At 36.8% G+C, this 16,987-nt stretch overlaps 5 protein-coding genes across 8 annotated transcripts; 3 read left to right on the plus strand and 2 right to left on the minus strand.

Annotated features, from left to right (window-relative positions):
• The first annotated feature begins 16 nt into the window (after positions 1-16).
• ND-ASHI (NADH:ubiquinone oxidoreductase subunit ASHI) lies at positions 17-1,993 on the plus strand. Its single transcript, XM_043419857.1, has 5 exons — positions 17-35; positions 536-666; positions 850-1,076; positions 1,347-1,499; positions 1,858-1,993. The coding sequence occupies exons 2-5, from the start codon at positions 582-584 to the stop codon at positions 1,915-1,917; spliced, it is 525 nt and encodes a 174-aa protein (XP_043275792.1). The 5' UTR covers positions 17-35; positions 536-581; the 3' UTR covers positions 1,918-1,993.
• A 283-nt stretch (positions 1,994-2,276) lies between these two features.
• nmdyn-D6 (nucleoside diphosphate kinase 6) lies at positions 2,277-3,527 on the plus strand. The gene is made up of 3 exons (XM_043419856.1): positions 2,277-2,534; positions 2,766-3,069; positions 3,223-3,527. The coding sequence occupies exons 1-3, from the start codon at positions 2,457-2,459 to the stop codon at positions 3,408-3,410; spliced, it is 570 nt and encodes a 189-aa protein (XP_043275791.1). The 5' UTR covers positions 2,277-2,456; the 3' UTR covers positions 3,411-3,527.
• LOC122411208 (uncharacterized) lies at positions 3,515-6,117 on the minus strand. The gene is made up of 6 exons (XM_043419845.1): positions 5,771-6,117; positions 5,562-5,641; positions 4,862-5,387; positions 4,381-4,665; positions 4,067-4,206; positions 3,515-3,954 (listed from the first exon to the last, which is right to left on the minus strand). Exons 2-6 carry the CDS (start codon positions 5,593-5,595, stop codon positions 3,794-3,796), a joined length of 1,146 nt encoding a protein of 381 aa, XP_043275780.1. The 5' UTR covers positions 5,596-5,641; positions 5,771-6,117; the 3' UTR covers positions 3,515-3,793.
• Positions 6,118-6,349: 232 nt separating this feature from the next.
• KFase (kynurenine formamidase) lies at positions 6,350-10,039 on the plus strand. 3 transcript variants are annotated; one of them, XM_043419846.1, is made up of 9 exons: positions 6,350-6,599; positions 7,043-7,272; positions 7,357-7,447; positions 7,583-7,684; positions 7,829-7,963; positions 8,253-8,331; positions 8,880-9,071; positions 9,421-9,556; positions 9,653-10,039. In XM_043419846.1, the coding sequence occupies exons 2-9, from the start codon at positions 7,258-7,260 to the stop codon at positions 9,788-9,790; spliced, it is 888 nt and encodes a 295-aa protein (XP_043275781.1). In that variant the 5' UTR covers positions 6,350-6,599; positions 7,043-7,257; the 3' UTR covers positions 9,791-10,039. The 3 variants fall into 3 exon arrangements, with proteins under 3 accessions (XP_043275781.1, XP_043275782.1, XP_043275783.1); XM_043419847.1 differs by having other exon boundaries at positions 7,136-7,272; XM_043419848.1 differs by having other exon boundaries at positions 6,350-6,523; positions 7,136-7,272.
• LOC122411206 (FK506-binding protein 5-like) lies at positions 9,975-16,898 on the minus strand. Of its 2 annotated transcripts, XM_043419835.1 has the most exons (7): positions 16,794-16,895; positions 16,620-16,697; positions 14,142-16,437; positions 13,339-13,971; positions 12,814-13,086; positions 12,096-12,424; positions 9,975-10,529 (listed from the first exon to the last, which is right to left on the minus strand). In XM_043419835.1, exons 1-7 carry the CDS (start codon positions 16,800-16,802, stop codon positions 10,143-10,145), a joined length of 4,005 nt encoding a protein of 1,334 aa, XP_043275770.1. In that variant the 5' UTR covers positions 16,803-16,895; the 3' UTR covers positions 9,975-10,142. The 2 variants fall into 2 exon arrangements, with proteins under 2 accessions (XP_043275770.1, XP_043275769.1); XM_043419834.1 differs by having other exon boundaries at positions 9,975-12,424; positions 16,794-16,898.
• Positions 16,899-16,987: the final 89 nt, after the last annotated feature.

The raw sequence follows: 16,987 nt of genomic DNA on the forward strand, positions 1-16,987 counted from the left end.
CTGCATATCTACTCTGCAAAATACTAGCATAAAATGTAATAACAAAATTTTATTATTGTCATCATTTTCATCGAATAATCAATTATAGTGTATCCATTATTTATCATATATAGCATCACCAAATATCAATAAAATTGGATCGCTCCAGTCTCAAAGAAAAAAAACTTTCTCAAAAATAGCGGGAAATTTAAAACTCGATTCCAGTCCGAGAAGATTCATATCATACTTAGTACTCAATAAGAATCTAATCTGTATTCGTTTATAATTCAACAATTATGTTTCATCCTCTAACTTTTATTAAGATATCAGATTTCATACGATTTCTTAACATATTTTCTTCTAATCGGACAAATCTAAAAATAAGTTAACGTTTCTACATTATTAACTGTGCAGACGTATATAAACGAACATTGTATTTTTCAAAATTTAGAAATTCTTATTTGTTACATTTTACTCAATCAAACGTATAACTTTATATATTATTTCTGGTCTTAATAAAAAACGTGCGCGTTTATATATTGATTTTGCATGTCAGTACGTTGTCGGAAACGTTGGATCCGTCGGATAAACGACAAGAAGAAATGGCGTCGCTCATGAAATTTCGCAGGGTTTTAACTCCATTTTCTTCTAAAAACACAGGATATTTATACAACATTGTGCGATCAAGTGAGTTGTGATCAGTGTTTTAATGTTATAATTAAACAGAGCATTTATCAACATGAAGAGAAGAGCCTAATTCGCGGTTACTTTTCTCTCATATTTTTTAGGTTAATTACATAAGTATAACGAAATGATTTCTAATGTTTTGAACCAGTTTTAATGGTTTTGTTTTGTGGTTGCGTTTCGTAGAAATTATCCTAACTGACCACTGGAAACCCGGTCCATACCCGAAAACCGAGGAACAAAGGAGGAAAGCAGCTGAAAAGTATGGATTGAGCCCGGAGGAATATGAGCCGTATCCAAATGATGGAAATGGTTATGGCGATTATCCAAAACTTCCACTCATTGGAGCAGCAGCGCGCGATCCTAACTATCCATGGGATATTCCAGCACACAGGAGAAATTTCAATGAACCCGTAAATTTATCATACTTCATTTGAACTTCAGTTATTTTGTTTCTCTTAAGCATTCATGAATATTTAAGACTCTTTGCACTCGAGACATCTTAAATATATTCTTGCCGACACTTCTGACCTTGAAAGGATAAATGAAATGTTCTTGTTTAAAAGCTACTAAATAAAAATATTCCATGGTTATTAAATATACACAGAAATGTATTCCCAATAATGTCTATTCACAAAAAATGACATTCATTCATGACACGATGCTGCTTCGTTTATATATAGATACACATTAGTGATAACTTGATGGGATTGGATCGTGCTGATTGTGGAATTGAACATCCAGTGCCATTTAGGACACAACTCAGCATGTTTCTAGGAGTGGTAATATTCTTCGCTATTCTATTCAATCTGCCCTACGAATATCATCATCCAATTGTAAGTGTTTATAATTCTCTACTATTTTCATAGAAATTATAATTTTCCTCTGAAAAGCGATTACTTTGCCATTTCACTTTTTTCAACATAAATAATTCAATTTTATACAGAGATAAAAATGTTCACTGACTTTGTCCTGAAATGAGGAATTCCTTAAGAAATTGTAATCAAATCTTCGAACAACTTGTTGCACTGAATTCAAAGAACAAAAAAAATTATTGGTTTACCAAAAACTCTAAATTGATTTTTAATTCACACTGTATGTACTTCTATTGATTGAATAATATCCAATCGTCATATTCAGATAAGAAAGAAAGATCAATTGACAGATAATTGAGAATTTTCCTTATTTAAACAGATGGAGAAACAGATACCGAAAAAAGGAGTGGTGCACTACACTTTCGAGCCAGCCAATTAAATTTTTATGAGTATATTGTAGAAAAACTATTATTGGGAGTAATAAAATGCAGTTCGTTGCCTGCATAGTCACTGTACATTCGATTACAAATACTTTAACCCCTGTTTTTTGAACAATTATGAATTTGCAATAAATTTATAATGATATGATAATTATTATTTTTATTGTTACGATCCAATAGCTTTTTTTTACAAAAAGCCAAATTGTAAGAGCTTCGAACTTTTTTCCTCTAGAAATACTAAATTCTTGATAAACGAAATTTCACTTTAACTGAAAATCCTTGAAAAAAATGTTATATATATATATATATAAATACAGAGAGCTCAATCGGTATAAAAGATTTCCCAACAAAAATATAGAGGGAAACGCGCGCGTAATAAGAAATATATATATATATATATAACTGAACATCGAGCCACGCGACACTGACAATTCGTAACGAAAGAATGAAACAAAAAATCTATAAGTAAAACATGACAGGATCACGCGATCAAAGAAACTTGCCAAATTTATTAGTTTAATTTGGACTTGCTTCAGAGATGAAGTCGAAAAATTCGTTGCAACTGACACTCGCTATACTAAAACCTCACGTCGTGAAGTCACCGTTCGCATTGCAGGTGAGTGCTTAACCTCGAAAAATGTCGTACTCATCTATTCGAAGTTTTTCAAATAAATTTTTAGTTTTTACAAAATTAATCCTGCATTCTTGGTTCTTTGAACTTTTACTGTCAACAAAATTCAACCGAAATTGACTGACATTTTGTAGTTTAATTATAATACCCATCAAAAATTTCGATAAATTTTCCTTCGTTTTTCGCTCAGTTCACTATACAATTAATTTTTTTCAGAAAATTCGCGATTTGATAATCGACAATGATTTCAAAGTTGTCAGATCGAAAAGAACTGTTATTACGCCCGAAGAAGCTGATCTTTTTTATTCCGATCATAGAGAAAAATTTTTCTTCAATCGTCTGCTGACTTTCATGTGTAGCGGACCTTCCGATATTCATATTTTAGCTGGCAACAATGCCATTAGGAAATGGCGAGAACTCATGGGCCCCACTAAAGTTTATCAAGCTCAATATACAGCTCCTAATACTATCAGAGCAATCTACGGGTTGTCTGATACAAGAAACGCTACGCATGGTTCAGGTACTTGAAAAAAAATCTACTCTGCTTTTGAGTGTTTTATTTTCAAAATGTATATTCTTGAATAGAAACAAATATGTTTGTCAAACTACAGGAAAAAAACGTGAGTTCAATTAAAGCTAGTGTGCAACATCTTTTGTTTTATTATTTCAACAGATTCGCTCGAGTCAGCGGATCGTGAAATAAAAATATTCTTCAGAGAATTCAACGCAAAAAAATGGTTCGACAATGAGGAAGTATTCTACAATTTAGGAAAAGTGCGTTTTGATCCATCAGCATTCGTACATACGATTGATCAAAGTGTAAAAACCTTGAATATTGACAAAAATCTAAATTCTGATTGATCTTGCAAGGTCACAAAAATAAAATTAATTTATTGTGTACTATAGTTAGATTTATTGTAAAATACAGATGACAGAGATGAATCTATAAATCGAAGAACGATTGATTTGAGAGGAAAATAATAGACCTTTATTTATCCTTTGTACTTTGAAATCTTGACATCGAACTTTGTACCTGTTTTTATACGTTAAAAGACTAGATGTATAATTATTTACAATACATTCCGCTAACACGGAGAATATTTTAACGACGGACAAACACAAAAACAAATTAATCATACCGAGATTCGTTGTAAAGCTCTTAATCGATAAGGCACGAGGCATTTTTACCCGTAATTATGCAACAGATTTTGGTTAAACTTTTTTATCTGGAAAGCACACTTTGTCTACGCATTTACTTTCACGTAAACTTTTGGTCGTGAAAAAACTTTGATGCCTTCTTCTAATTTTGTCAATTGCTTTTCTATTTCCATTTTTCGCCTCTGCGATCTCAAAGTGTCCGTTTTTATTGGCATCATGTTCAACTCAGTGACGTACTCTTGATGGTCTGTAAACAGACGACAAAATTGAGTTGTTTTTTCAACAATATTCGTCACCGAAGAAACTTGTGTAAAAGAGTTATTGAAACGTTGGCTTATTTCCTAAATTATATGACTTACGTTTCTTCAGCATTCGTAATGTCTCTTGCCGTTCTTCGTCCGGCAAAGGCACGTGCCCTTCCGGACAATCGGGATGGATTGCCGCAGCTTTCATCTTCTCTTCTTTTAGTTGCTGTGCTTCCTTCCTTTCGCGAATATATCTGTATAAAAAACTGGTATGAACATTTTTTTCGTATTGCTAAATCGATTGATATCACTTTCGCAAGAACGTAAGATCGATATCGGTCGTCATAGAAAATCATCGAATATCTGCTTGATTTTTGCTTGGAGTTTTAGAATATCGACGGAGACCAATGAATGATTTATGTCCATACTTTGGAACGACTCCCCGACGATAATTCGATGGTAAAACACCGTTGTTGAGCTGCGCAGCTAATTTACTAGCCACTGAATTTTTTTGTCTGTTGGATTTCACTTGATCGCTTTGATCATCATTTACTGATGACAAGTCCAATGGATCACAGTTTTGCTTGTGGGGACTCGTGGGTGATATGTCCCCTCTATCTGATGGCGACAAAGAACACTCCCTTGGCTCTGACCTTTCAGTATTTCGGGTTGACATCGGAACAACATTCTTTGAACTCCTGCTCGATGGATATCTGAAATGTTTGAATTCTCTCAGTCTGGAACTTTTAATGCACAACATTTTTTAATTAACTTTTTCAATTCAATTGCGTTTCATTGTTTAGAAAGTGAAATTCTATTTGCTCATGACCTTCAACGATAAATGGCTCTGCGTGATTCAAAAATATGTATTAAATGTTTGAGATTGAAATTTGAATGCTGTTCAAATACCTTATCGCTCCTTCCTTGTATAATGTTTTAATATCTTCTGTGCTCACTGTTTGAATTCCCTGATTCCTGTATTTGATATAATCTTTTTCCTGATTTTCCAAATAATAGGACTCTTCTTGACACAAGTTTGGATGAGGAGACGATCTTTTGACATTGCTTTCTTTATCATCCTTGAAACTTTGGTTCTTCTTTGATTTATCCGGTGAATTCAACTTTGCAGATGTCCTATGAATTTTCTTTTGGTCAGAGTTTTTACTCTCAATAGGAGCACTAATTTTTCTTTCCACATAACAGTCTTCTTCCGCAAGATTTTTATCCGAATGTCGAAGCATCGGCTTCCCCAGGGAATGTTTTCTACTTCGAATACTAGTGTTTATCCTTGATGCTACATTTTGATATTTATCCAGTGGTTTTTTTTGTAATTGCAGCTTTTGAAGTTCGTCAACTTCTTTAGAATGAAAAAATTGTTCCATGCGTCTCAAGTTTTTAACATTTTCGTGAATGAAATTTTTCCTTCGTGTTGGTTCTGAAAATACCATTTTTATACTATTAGAAAGAACCTTAGAATTTAGCAGAAAAATATTGTGGCGAAAGAATTACCTCAAAAAGTAGAAAATTTTGATTTGTTATTAGAAAGTGAAGAAATTTACAATTCTATGAAAAAATTAAATTTAAAATTTATTTGCAGATTAAGACTTACTAGGATTAGGAAAAATGCCTTTGAGAGTCGCCATCGACGTTGAATATGCGATTATCGACAATTTTTGTTGCTCCTATTTTCTATATCCGGAACACGTACAGGCGGACACCGGGATTAATAATTTAGCGCGTTCTCGATGACCGCGTATTAGAACGGTATATAACTTGCGAGACGGGGAAAAGAGAGTAACCCTGTTGCGATATTCTCACCTTTTCGTTGAATGAGACCGGAGCATTCTCGGAATAATTTTTTTTTAAATAACGAAAGAAAAAGATCTACGTGACATTACATTAATTTTGTGGCTCTCGTTGCCAAAACAATGACCGTCGACCGTTTTGTTTACTGACGTGAAGCATGGCCGCCCTGTTTGCGCGCATGACACCCAAACAACGTCAATTCTATATAGCAGCTGACTGACTGACTGAGCTGAACACCACGAGAACTTTTTCGTCTGAATTTGAGAAACACTGAGAGAAGGGAGGATGATAAAATGAAAATCTTTAGTCATAATCTTGATAATTATATTAAAACTATTAAATATTAGAAAAAAGAAATGAAATTCGATGCAGATTAGATTCTTATCAAATATATATATGTAGCTATTTTACTATATCAAAAGAGACTCGGTAGAGTCTCGGGACAAGTACATTGACAGCCCTGTCGTCTGCTGGCCCAAGCTCGCCGATCTTTTCTCTGAATATAACATTTATACGCAGGGATACGAAATACCATTTAGTACGCCGTTCTAGTACCGTACGGTCTTTTCTGTGAAACAAGTACCAGAAATGGCGGATGCTACTCCGTACTGGTACTGTAATGGTACGCCGTACCGTACTGCAGCAGTAACACATATTGCCACTGTACGGGTACGGCGGCGTATGCTCGTACACTTTCGTTGCGGTACATACATCGTAGCATCTCGTACCCATCAGTATATATACGCTGGTCATCTGGAACGTTTCGTATGATTATTTTATTTTTAAGTATAAATATTAATTGTTATATATTCCTTTCAGTATAATTTTAATATTCGTTTTGGTAAGTACAAAGTAGTTTTGGGCTTCTTGTTGAAATATGCTTGAAGGTCTTGCCTGGATAAAAAATAAGGAATATATTTTACTCGTTGAGGCGCTTAGCATATATGTGCTACGGCGATGTATTATCAGAGAACATAGATTTACATGGAACAACGGGCCATGTGGAACTACATTTTCCATGCCAAAAGCTAACATGGGCCCTGTTGTTCCATGTAAATCTATGTTCTCTGGTATTATGGCCGTTTTCTCCGACGCGGTTCAAACTCGGTTCAATTTTTTTTATATAGTTTCGAGATAGGATGAACCGAGTTTGAACTCAGATTAACGTTGGAGAAAACGGGCATTAGACTGCGCTGCAACTTCCGAATATAATTTGAAGAAAAAGTGTCTGAACCACGATTGAAATTGTAATAATTAAAAAACCATTTGCTTCGGTCGAACAAGTTTAGTGTAAAAGATCTAGAAAGTCCATTTACTCACCGTCCCTTCCGCCATTCACGAGATTCTTATCGAAACGTATGTTTCGGCATCATCCAGTGTTCATCGGGCAGGGACTCAAGGAAATTATCGATATTTTTTACCGTTCAAAAACATTCGGCTCCTGACAGACGAACCGTGCATTTAAAGAATAAAATTTGAAGACTCCATAACACTCCAGGATGTCGATCGACCCGGTAAGTCGTAAAATTTCGTTTCTCCAATCTTTTAATAATACAGTACCAGGAGCCAAAGTCCCATTGACGCAATCCGTGATTTAGGAATATGAGAAAATGTACTCACCAAGTGCATGGTGCAAAAGAGTTTCTGGCCCGAAAGTTCTCGAGCTTTTTTCTCAACTCGGTGAAAAAGGTATAAATTCCAATGTTCAAAATATTCTTAATTCTAAAAAAAGAACTCATTGTTGGAAATATTTAAATAGTGATGCCAAAAAAAAACTATTCGCTTTGAAGGATTTTTTTTCATCAATAAATAATATTGATTCAGTTACAAACAAAATTCGATCGACATTGAGTTGCGAGCTGGACATTCCGTACGGGATCGGAGACCGAGCGAAGTACGACGTGTATGGAACAAATTTGCCAAATGGTAAAAAAACAGTCGAGGAATACAAGTTTAATACAACTTTTACGTTTATTCCGATCTTTGTATAAATGTTTTTTTTTGTTTTTTTTTTTTAATTCTCGTATACATTTAATGAACAAAAAATTAAGGTTCCATTTGATTTTCCAGATGCCCCAATTCTCGTGTTCATACACGGTGGATATTGGCAGGAATTGAGTAAAGAGCTCGCTAGTTTCCACGTTGAGAGCTTCGTTTCGAAAGGAATTAAAGCTTACAATGTTGGATACAGTCTGTGTCCAACAGGTTGATATTTTTTGGTTTTTTTTTTTAAAATCAAATATGATGAAAAAATGACAACGAGAATTGAATATAACTTCAAAATATTTTCTTTGCAAAATTTTACATTGAAATAAAAATAATCCGATTTTTTTTTTTTTTAGTAAACGATCACAGGATTTTTCGTTATTTTCTCGTAATATAATAAAATATACGTTGGACTTGACACACATTTTAGTGTAAAATTCTCTTTGTTTAATCATCTTAAATAGGAAAAAAAAAACAGTTATCTAGAAGCCGCCATTCGTTTTTGTAGTGACCTTGACCGAGATCATTTCCGAAATTAAAAGTGCTGTGGAAAAAATTCTAAAGCAGGCTTGCGACTTAGGATCTAAGTAAGCGATAAGAAAAAATTCACTGTACAATCGTAATCACGTTTCTCATCAGACGAGATCATGTTTTTTGTTAAAATTCTCTTACAAATTGAATGTGATTCTCGAACGGGAACGCTCGTGATTCGAATCGTAGCTGAGAATTCGATGGATGAGTTTTGGCATTTTTTTCTCACCTTTTTGTCTTCGCTTTGAAATATTTTGGTAAATAAAAAAATGGAGAAATTTTGTGGACGCGATGAATCGCAGTAATCTTGTGCGATGTTCATGGGCGAAAATTTGTTTTCATGATTGGGCGAAAAAGGAATTTCCATCGCTTCGCTAAAATTATACGAAAATACTAATTTTTTCGTTTCCGCAAGAAATTCAAAGCAGCGACGTCGCTTTGGGGTTTTATTTTCCGATCTTCTTTTCTTGCTTGGAAAGATCGGCTCGAAACTCTCAATATAAACGGTTCAGTCATTCCTCAGATTCTCGGCCACGAAATGATGATTTGAAAACTCGTTTTTTTTTTTTCATCTCGAATCTGATTATTCATGGAAATGTTGAAGATGCGTTTGGATCGCTGGGCATAGCGCCGGGGCCCATATGGCAGCGAGTTTGCTTCACGACACCGAATGGCTCAATTCTATCAAGAGGAACGCTTCTCTGAAACTTATAAAGGGCATCGTTTTAATCTCTGGTATTTACAAGCTTGAGCCTTTGCTCAGAACAAGTTACAACGAAGCTCTCAAACTCAGCAGGTGAGTTGTACTCCCACTCTCAAAATCCACCCCTTAACATTCGTTCCTGTTATTTTTTCACGCATTTGTGGTGTTCGCCTGAGAACTCGCACGAATAAATAGTTACTCCAAGCAAAAGCAACGTCGGTCGATGCTTGGCTTCCTTAAAATCCTGACGGAATCAAGGTTTTCTTTCATTCAGTTTATCGCTGATGAATTTTCCGTAAATATCTATCGAATTTTGAGCACCGTGTTTCGCATCAATGATTCAACATATTCCGATTTTTTCGAGCCATAACGCGCTCTTTAATTTCCTAAGAAATAACAAATAAAAAGAAAGCGAAAGATCCACGAGTCACGTCAATTTCAGAAACGAGATTGAAAGTTTGAGCTTCGGATCCCTGGAGACTTCGAGGTACGAGCCCATTAGGGATATAAAAGTTCTTGTGACAGTGGGCGAATGTGACCCACCAAAATTTGTGCAACAATCGCGAGATTACGCTCAGGTATAAAAAATTCGTAGAAAACATTAAATCCAACATCGTAACGTGTGTGTAGCGATTCGATTGTCACTTTTTTTCGTTTATTCTTGAATTTTTCAGAAACTTATTGAATTCGTGGACAACGTGGAATTTAAGTTACTTCGCAACAGCATCGATCATTTTGAAATTGTCGAGAATCTCGGTGATAAAGATTTCGTTTTAACGAAAATGATATTACAAATGATCCTCGAGCACTGACTCTTAACTTTCAACCGATATAAACGTTGATTGGAGTTTTCTCGTTTCATTTCTTTACCACGTCAATAGTGCATCTTTGTCGCGATATAGTTTTTAACCTACATTTTTTTAATAGATTTTCTGATATTTTCATACATATATATATATAATTATAAATATTTTCAAGAAATATATACACATATACTCATATATATGCACATATATTTGTGTGAAGGTTAAACAATAAACTCAAACTTTTGATAAAAATAATCAAGTATTTCGCTCATTACGCTCCACCTTGTTCACTCTCACTCTTAGTTTTGCTCGCCTTTTCTTGGTTTATAATCTAAGCTAATATTAACGAAAAGCTAAGCTAATCATTTGTTCGGCGGTTGTTGTTGTTGTTGTACAGCATCCATAAGTATTTCTCTCCCGCATGTTTGAGGTTTTGTTGCTGTTGATAAGTGAGTGGTGAGTTGTTACTCGCGTGTGGCTTCAATGCACAGTTTGTTTTTTGTTGTACAGGCTGCCAGTTGATGGCTTGGGCAGTTTTCAGAATGTTCGAAGAATTCGGCAATCGTGGTGATGCTTGCAACGCGTTTTGAACTTGAGGAGGGTCGATCGAACGAGCACCAGCAGCGGCCACCGTTGAATTTCCAGGCAATTTTATTAATCGTGGATTTTTCAATGTTATCCCTTGCGCCTGTATCGAGGGAACTCCCAGCGGACGAATCGTCGCCTTTGATACGTTCTTTAATTGCTGTTGAACAGAATGTAGAATTTGTGAATTAGGTGAAACTCGCAATTTTACTATCGGCGGAGATTTAATGGGCTTTTGTTGCAGTCGACACTGCTGGAGAGGCTGCGAATCAGGCCGCATCGGATTCGTCGTATTTATGGACGATTCTGGTTTCAACGCTCTCAAATTTTGGGCCATGATTGCTGTCGACTTATTATTTTTATTATTATTATTATTATTATTATTATTATTATTATTATTACTATTATTGGCTTTCATTAAAATAATCTTGTTGCTGGCTCTCGGTTGATTATTTTTATTATTGTTGTTTGCCTCGAAGAGATTATTCCTACTGATTTTCGTTTGATCATTATTGTTGGCCAGTTTAACAGATTTCAACTTTTCAATTGGTACGGTTTGCATATTATTTGGAAAATTCGGAACTTTAGTAGCAATACTTTGAGGATTGTTCAACGAGGACACTTGACGGAGAGTTGACAACTCATGACGCAATTGGATAGCGTGCGGACAATTTTTAGTCTTCACTTTTGTAGTCACCGGTGAACTGAGTATTGTCTGTCGCGACACATTTGGGGATGATGGGCTATTCCCAGTACTCGCTTTCGGAACCGCTACTGGCGCGGTCTGCTTCAGTGTTGACGAATTCTCATGAAAGCGGTTTTGAAACGATTGGCTTTTTCCGAGAAAAGTTTTTTGATTTCGCAATATCGTCGGATATTTCTGCACCGATGAATTTTGGTGGTGCCGATTTTGGGACGATTGGATTTTGCAGAGAGATGCTTTCGGGTTTCGCACTATCGCAACGTTCTTCTGCACTGATGAGTTAACGTTAAAGCGATTTTGGAAAGACTGGTTTTTTCCGGAATTTGTTCTGACATTTCGGACCGGCGGGACATACCTTTGCACCAATAAATTTGGCAGGGAACGATTCTGGTAGATTTGACTTTTTCGGGGGGCTACTGATGCTGACGCGGATTCTTTCTGTACTGAAGAACTTTGCTGAAGACAATTTACTGATAGTCGGCCATCATTTCCAGGCAATATTTTCATACTCGGTGCTATCGCGATCGGTTTTTGCACCGATGAATTGTGTTGTCGGTAAACTTGACTCTTCCCGCAAGGCGTTTTCGTACTTGGCGCTATCTTAATGTGCTTTCGCACCAATATTTGCTGGGGATGGTTGTCTGATAATTGTCCACCGACGATATGCACTTTGAGAGCTGGCGCTGTCACTGCGCTTTTTCGAAACGGTGATTTTTGCTGAGGACGATTTTGGGTGGGTTGCGCCGTCGTTCCGGGATAACGTTTAGAATTCGGTGCTACCGCGATGGAATTCTGATCTGTTGGACCGTGCTTGATGTGGTTTCGGAACATTTCGCTATTGCTGGGAGATGACCGGATGTTTGACGCTATTGCGATATTCTTTTGCATTGCAAACTCTTCATTGGGAGTCAATTTCGTTATTTCCGGTAGCTGATTCGAGGCTGATTTGTTCGGTGATCGTATAATTATGCTTGATTGATTCTTTCTTACGCTTGTAGGATGCTCTCCTATTGTACGACTTACTTTTACGACAAACTTTTCCGTCCTCGGAATCTGGGCGTTTATACCGGTGAAATCATTTTTCACGATCCTTGGAGAATTTTGCACTGCCGATGTACTCTCGGTGAGAGTTTCCGACTCCTCGTCAAGCAAGTCGATCGTTTCAGTGCTTGTATCGCTGATTGCTGATCCTAAAACCGGCGCTGCCTCGTCCTCGTTCGCTTGTTGACTACTCGCCCAGGAAGAAGGTGGTTTTGCAAACGATCGTATCCTCAATACTTTTGGTTGCTCGATCACAGGCTCGACCACTTCTTCTTCTTCTTCTTCTTTGGTATCAGCTTCGGCATGATTTACTATAAACATTAGAAAGATCATTTCGCAGTTTCTCTAGCGATTACTTTCTCATCCATCTCATCCGCCTCTCGCCATCAATTCCTTCCTTTCTTCTCCTCTTTTACATTTTGGCAAAAAGCGGAATAAAAACCTTCGGGGTTTGTCGCTGAAGAAGATCCTGATATTTGGCGAGTCTTCTTTTTTTTGCTTCTGTACTAATTAAGCTAAATTCAGACAGAGGCACACACGCGCGTACAAATATGGACCCACGAATAAAAGAATTTTTTGGTACTTTCGATATTCAATATCGCAAAGCACGAAAGTGATGTAACCATTTCATTGAATTTTTCTTTCCACTTCCCAGTAGGTATTTTTTTTTATTTTCAAGGAAAAAATTGAGAAAACAAACCTTCCATTTCCGGTGTTTTTGTTCCATTGTCTCCGTTCGATAGTTTCTTCGCCTCATTCGTTAATTTCGATATATCGTCGCTTTTCTCCGGCCTTGTATCAACAGTTTTTCCTTCACTCGCTGAAAGACAAGAGGGTTTTCTTGACCTCTCCTCTCCCTTTTTAGGATCCTCCGTGCTGCAGTCTTTGTTTATTTCTATGTTTCGGTTTTGAACTTTGTGTGTAGTCTCTAAGATCTCGATCACTTCCTCGTAAATGTCCTCATCATGATTCACTGCAAACATATGCATACGCAAATCAGCAAGAATATTTTATAAATTTGATTTCAATGATCAATAATCAAAACTGGGGAGCTAGTTTTTTTAGATTGAGATGAAACAAAAAATCCTTTTTTAATTATTTGGAAATGTTACAAAAATGTTGCAGCCTTTTTTTTACAACTGATATTTGAAGCACCGAGCATTTTCTGCAGACAAGCATTTACTTCGATCCAGGGAAACGTGTAAGAAAATGTGGATACCCATACCTTCGACTTCCTTTGGTTCCTTGTCGAGTGAAGTTTCCTTCGTTCGGTTTGGAATTTTTTCTAATTCCTGGACTGGTATCTTACTGTTCTCGAGGACATTGATTTCGTGAATGACATTTTCAACCTCAATCAATGGTGCTCTATTGTCGATGTCTTCCTGCAGTGACTTCTGTTTATTTTGCGATTCAGGTAACGTGTTCAAGGCCCCTTTCGAGTTTTTCTCCTTCTCGTTCTCACCACAACTTTCCACATCCCCGTGGTCAGGAAACTCTGCATCACTGACATCACTGTTGGACTTTAGTTCATCATCGTCGTTATCATCATCACCTTCTTCTTCTTCTTCTTCTTCTTCCTCCTCCTCCTCCTCTTCGACATCGTCGTCGTGTTCAGACTCGGTGTTAGAATTTTCTTGATCCCCCGCATTTCTCGCTTCCTGTCTTCGCACATACTCCTCGAAGATCTCGGCAGTATTTTTCTCGGCGATTTTCTGGTTCTCCAACAATTTTTTCGTCAAAACTGGATCTGCCGTGGCCGGATCTTTCGAATCTTCAATTTTCTCGCAAAATGTTTCCAAGTAATCGTTTTGGCGGGCTTGCTGCAAATGTTTCCCCAGCGTTGTGAAAGCCTCCTTAGCTGAAATTTTCATTTCGTTAACACAATTCAAGTAATGCAAATTCGAATAGAATAGTTTTTCAGACAAAGTAATTTTTCATCCATTCACGTGGTCAATTTTACATTTTACCGTCGAATTACCTTATTCTGAAAGCTGTTATGGAGTTTTATAATTTGAAAATGAAAATTACCCAATTGTTGTTGTCGTTTTTTGTCCAAACCAAGATTCTGATCATCGTTAACTTTACCAACGCACTCCAGGATATCAAGGTAATCGGGGAAAATGAGGCCATTAATGAATGATTTGCAGCTCATAGCTTTTTTGCGATTGCACAATTTTGAATTGATAAAACTATTGATAGCTTGATTGATCGATGGAATTTGTGTAACTCTGAAATGTTTAGGCCGCAAGTAGACTCGTCCAGCATCGGGGTGTTCATTGGTGTACTCGCACAATTTATCGTACAACTCGACCATTTTACTCTTGTAACGTTCGAGTTTAATATAGTTACTGTCATTGTCGTCATCCAAATTAACTTCTGCAATTTCCAGACGCTGTATTTGTTTGGCACACTTTTTCATAGCCATTTCAATGGTTTTCATTTTTCGTCGAAGTCGTCGAGATTCGTGCTGATCACTACAATCATCATTCATCTCTTTCGAAGACTCAGCATTTCCATTGGTTTGCTCATGTTCAACCGCTTTTTTTTCCATCGTCGTTGAGGTTTTGGCTTGTTTTCGTCGGAATTTCATCTCGTCAGCGACCTGACCTATGTAATAATAAATTCTTCCCTTTTCCAGAATTTTTTCGCGTTTACTGTTCAAAAAATCGCTGAATATCCGAGACCTCGAATAAGCTGGGTTCAGTTGATCGTAATGGCGCTTCAACTTGGCTACTATTTTCTCCATTTCTGGACTCCGCTCGACCTGGAGACAGAAACTGAGAAACGTCGCGAATGTATCCTGTTCTATCGATGCGGGTTCTTTCGTTTTCATGATCAAATGTGGTTTGATGGCATTTTCCTGGTGTTCCTGCTCAGAAGTTTCCAGTTTTTCATCAGGCTCCTTATTCTCTGATGGGATTCCAAGCGTTGTCACGAAAGATGCATCGGATGTGGGTTTGTGCATTTTTTTTTTAGGTGCACAGAAATACTCAGTGTCTGGTGTTTTGGAACAACCTGCCACCGGCTCAAAAGGTTCGATCGACTTTGGCAAATCATTGTTTCTTACCGAACTATTTTTCGTATTAGAATCGTTCCCCCTTGAATTTGGTAGATGAAACGGAGTTACTCTTTTCAATGTTATCCTTTTTTTGACATTGGTAGCATCTTGTGTTGGCAAAACGTTGATTTCTCTGGATATTGATTCATTCGATGGAGCTTCTTTTCGGGAACTCTCATCCATTTTGGAACTATCGAATTTTGAATCGCTGATCTTTTGTCCAGTGCTCAGAAGCTCTTTATTTTCATCTTTCGAAGTATTTGTGTTTATGAAACTATGAGAATTCTGGCCTTTGGGACTTTGTTGATTGTTTCTGTTCGTTATTTTTGAGGATTCAACCAACAAACTTGATTCCTCAGGTTTTGAATTGAGTCTGATGCTGTTGATTTCATTGATCCTCTTGATTGGTGATTCAGATATCTCAATGACTTCATTATCTGATGAGGTTGTAGAGCTGGAAGTTTTTTGGTTCCCGAACGTTTTCATAGACTTCGCTTCTACAGAATGCCTCAATTTTTCACTTGATTTTCTACAACTGTTTGACTCTGCATAAATCGATTTTGGTGTGTCATTTATGGGATGGGTCTTCACTCTTTCGTTGTCCCTTGATTGATGATGCAATACTGGTAAATTTAATGCAGCTGACGACTTTTCCTCTTGAACTTTTGAGACCAAAACATTCGATGAATTTTCCATTCGTTTGACACGTACATCTGAAAAATTGGTTGATCCATCTTTTGCCCATGCGGTACCAGAATGTTTTGTTCTATTTTCAGAATTTTCAATAGTTTTTTCTGCTTTTTTCTTATCTTCCAAAGTTTTTGACGCATTGAGTTCATTATTGGAACTAGTGTTCACCAACAGCCGAGCGTTGGATGATTGGTTAAATTGAGAGTTTATGGATACTGGATTCTTGACCATCAGTTTGGCATTGTTGGAAGATATTACTGTATTGCTGTTATTTTTAGATTCACTTTTCTCGTTCTGGAAAACTCTTGGATCAACGGTGGTTCTTGAAAATAGAATTCCATTGATGTTTAATTTTTTAGTGGTTTTGTTTGGTTCTACTTTAGAGGACAACTCCAAAACTCTCTGGGTGGGTTTCTCAGGCGAGGGAATGGAAGTTCCTGGTCCAAGACCGTTGCAAGACACTCTTGGCTTTTTAATCTGACCCAGTTTTTGTTCAGTTGGAACATGGGACTTTCTCTTAAGACTTTCAGGTTGATGCACTACTGTTGCCAAATCCGGTTTGACAGGCTCTGATTTCTATGAAAATAATTGTTCAAATTATCATTTCTAGTATGCACGTTGAAAATTCATTTGAGTCATGAATTTGACGAAAAATATTTGATCATGCACAGTTGTGAGAAACATTTCCCGCTGAAATGACATTTAGGCGAAACATTCCCGACAGTATAAATACATCGTAAAACATGTAAATTTTTTACCTTTACGGAAGATTGCACAGGGACTGTTTCGTCGTCGGATGATAAACAAATGATATCTTCGTCCCCCATTATACGATCCTGAAAATCGATATTTCACCGCGGCTTTTTAAATAACATTGATTTGTTTTTCTTTTCCGATTTTCGATGTTTGGTGATTAGAAAATATTCAATTACGTATATCATATATCATTGGTGTACATTTCACATTACGTCCATTCTATATTCTATGGTGGACTGGTGGGAGAAATGAGAGACACATACGGACGCGTTCGTTCCTGTTTTGATGAGTCAATGGCTGCTGTAGCAATTCTATCCTCAATATCCATCCACTACGTTGCTTCGGTTCTCATTTACATTGTCAAGTTTCC

Source organism: Venturia canescens, chromosome 5 (assembly GCF_019457755.1).
Source record: "Venturia canescens isolate UGA chromosome 5, ASM1945775v1, whole genome shotgun sequence".
Lineage (NCBI taxonomy): Eukaryota > Metazoa > Arthropoda > Insecta > Hymenoptera > Ichneumonidae > Venturia > Venturia canescens.

What these genes read in the sequence shown, in the direction of transcription:
- LOC122411206 (XM_043419834.1), bottom strand. An exon ending in CTGTGCAATCTTCCGTAAAG is followed by an intron (nt 16,438 to 16,619) that starts GTAAAAAATTTA and finishes TTATTTTCATAG; the next exon opens with AAATCAGAGCCTGTCAAACC. An exon ending in GGAACCAAAGGAAGTCGAAG is followed by an intron (nt 13,087 to 13,338) that starts GTATGGGTATCC and finishes ATATGTTTGCAG; the next exon opens with TGAATCATGATGAGGACATT.
- KFase (XM_043419846.1), top strand. An exon ending in ATACAGTCTGTGTCCAACAG is followed by an intron (nt 7,964 to 8,252) that starts GTTGATATTTTT and finishes TCGTTTTTGTAG; the next exon opens with TGACCTTGACCGAGATCATT. An exon ending in GAAGCTCTCAAACTCAGCAG is followed by an intron (nt 9,072 to 9,420) that starts GTGAGTTGTACT and finishes CGTCAATTTCAG; the next exon opens with AAACGAGATTGAAAGTTTGA.
- ND-ASHI (XM_043419857.1), top strand. Translation starts at nt 582, where the DNA reads ATGGCGTCGCTCATGAAATTTCGCAGGGTTTTAACTCCATTTTCTTCT. An exon ending in ATACAACATTGTGCGATCAA is followed by an intron (nt 667 to 849) that starts GTGAGTTGTGAT and finishes TGCGTTTCGTAG; the next exon opens with AAATTATCCTAACTGACCAC. An exon ending in GGAGAAATTTCAATGAACCC is followed by an intron (nt 1,077 to 1,346) that starts GTAAATTTATCA and finishes GTTTATATATAG; the next exon opens with ATACACATTAGTGATAACTT.
- nmdyn-D6 (XM_043419856.1), top strand. Translation starts at nt 2,457, where the DNA reads ATGAAGTCGAAAAATTCGTTGCAACTGACACTCGCTATACTAAAACCT. An exon ending in AGTCACCGTTCGCATTGCAG is followed by an intron (nt 2,535 to 2,765) that starts GTGAGTGCTTAA and finishes AATTTTTTTCAG; the next exon opens with AAAATTCGCGATTTGATAAT. An exon ending in AAACGCTACGCATGGTTCAG is followed by an intron (nt 3,070 to 3,222) that starts GTACTTGAAAAA and finishes TTATTTCAACAG; the next exon opens with ATTCGCTCGAGTCAGCGGAT.
- LOC122411208 (XM_043419845.1), bottom strand. Translation starts at nt 5,595, where the DNA reads ATGGCGACTCTCAAAGGCATTTTTCCTAATCCTA. An exon ending in CGTCGGGGAGTCGTTCCAAA is followed by an intron (nt 4,207 to 4,380) that starts GTATGGACATAA and finishes TTTTTTATACAG; the next exon opens with ATATATTCGCGAAAGGAAGG. An exon ending in ATTACGAATGCTGAAGAAAC is followed by an intron (nt 3,955 to 4,066) that starts GTAAGTCATATA and finishes GTCTGTTTACAG; the next exon opens with ACCATCAAGAGTACGTCACT.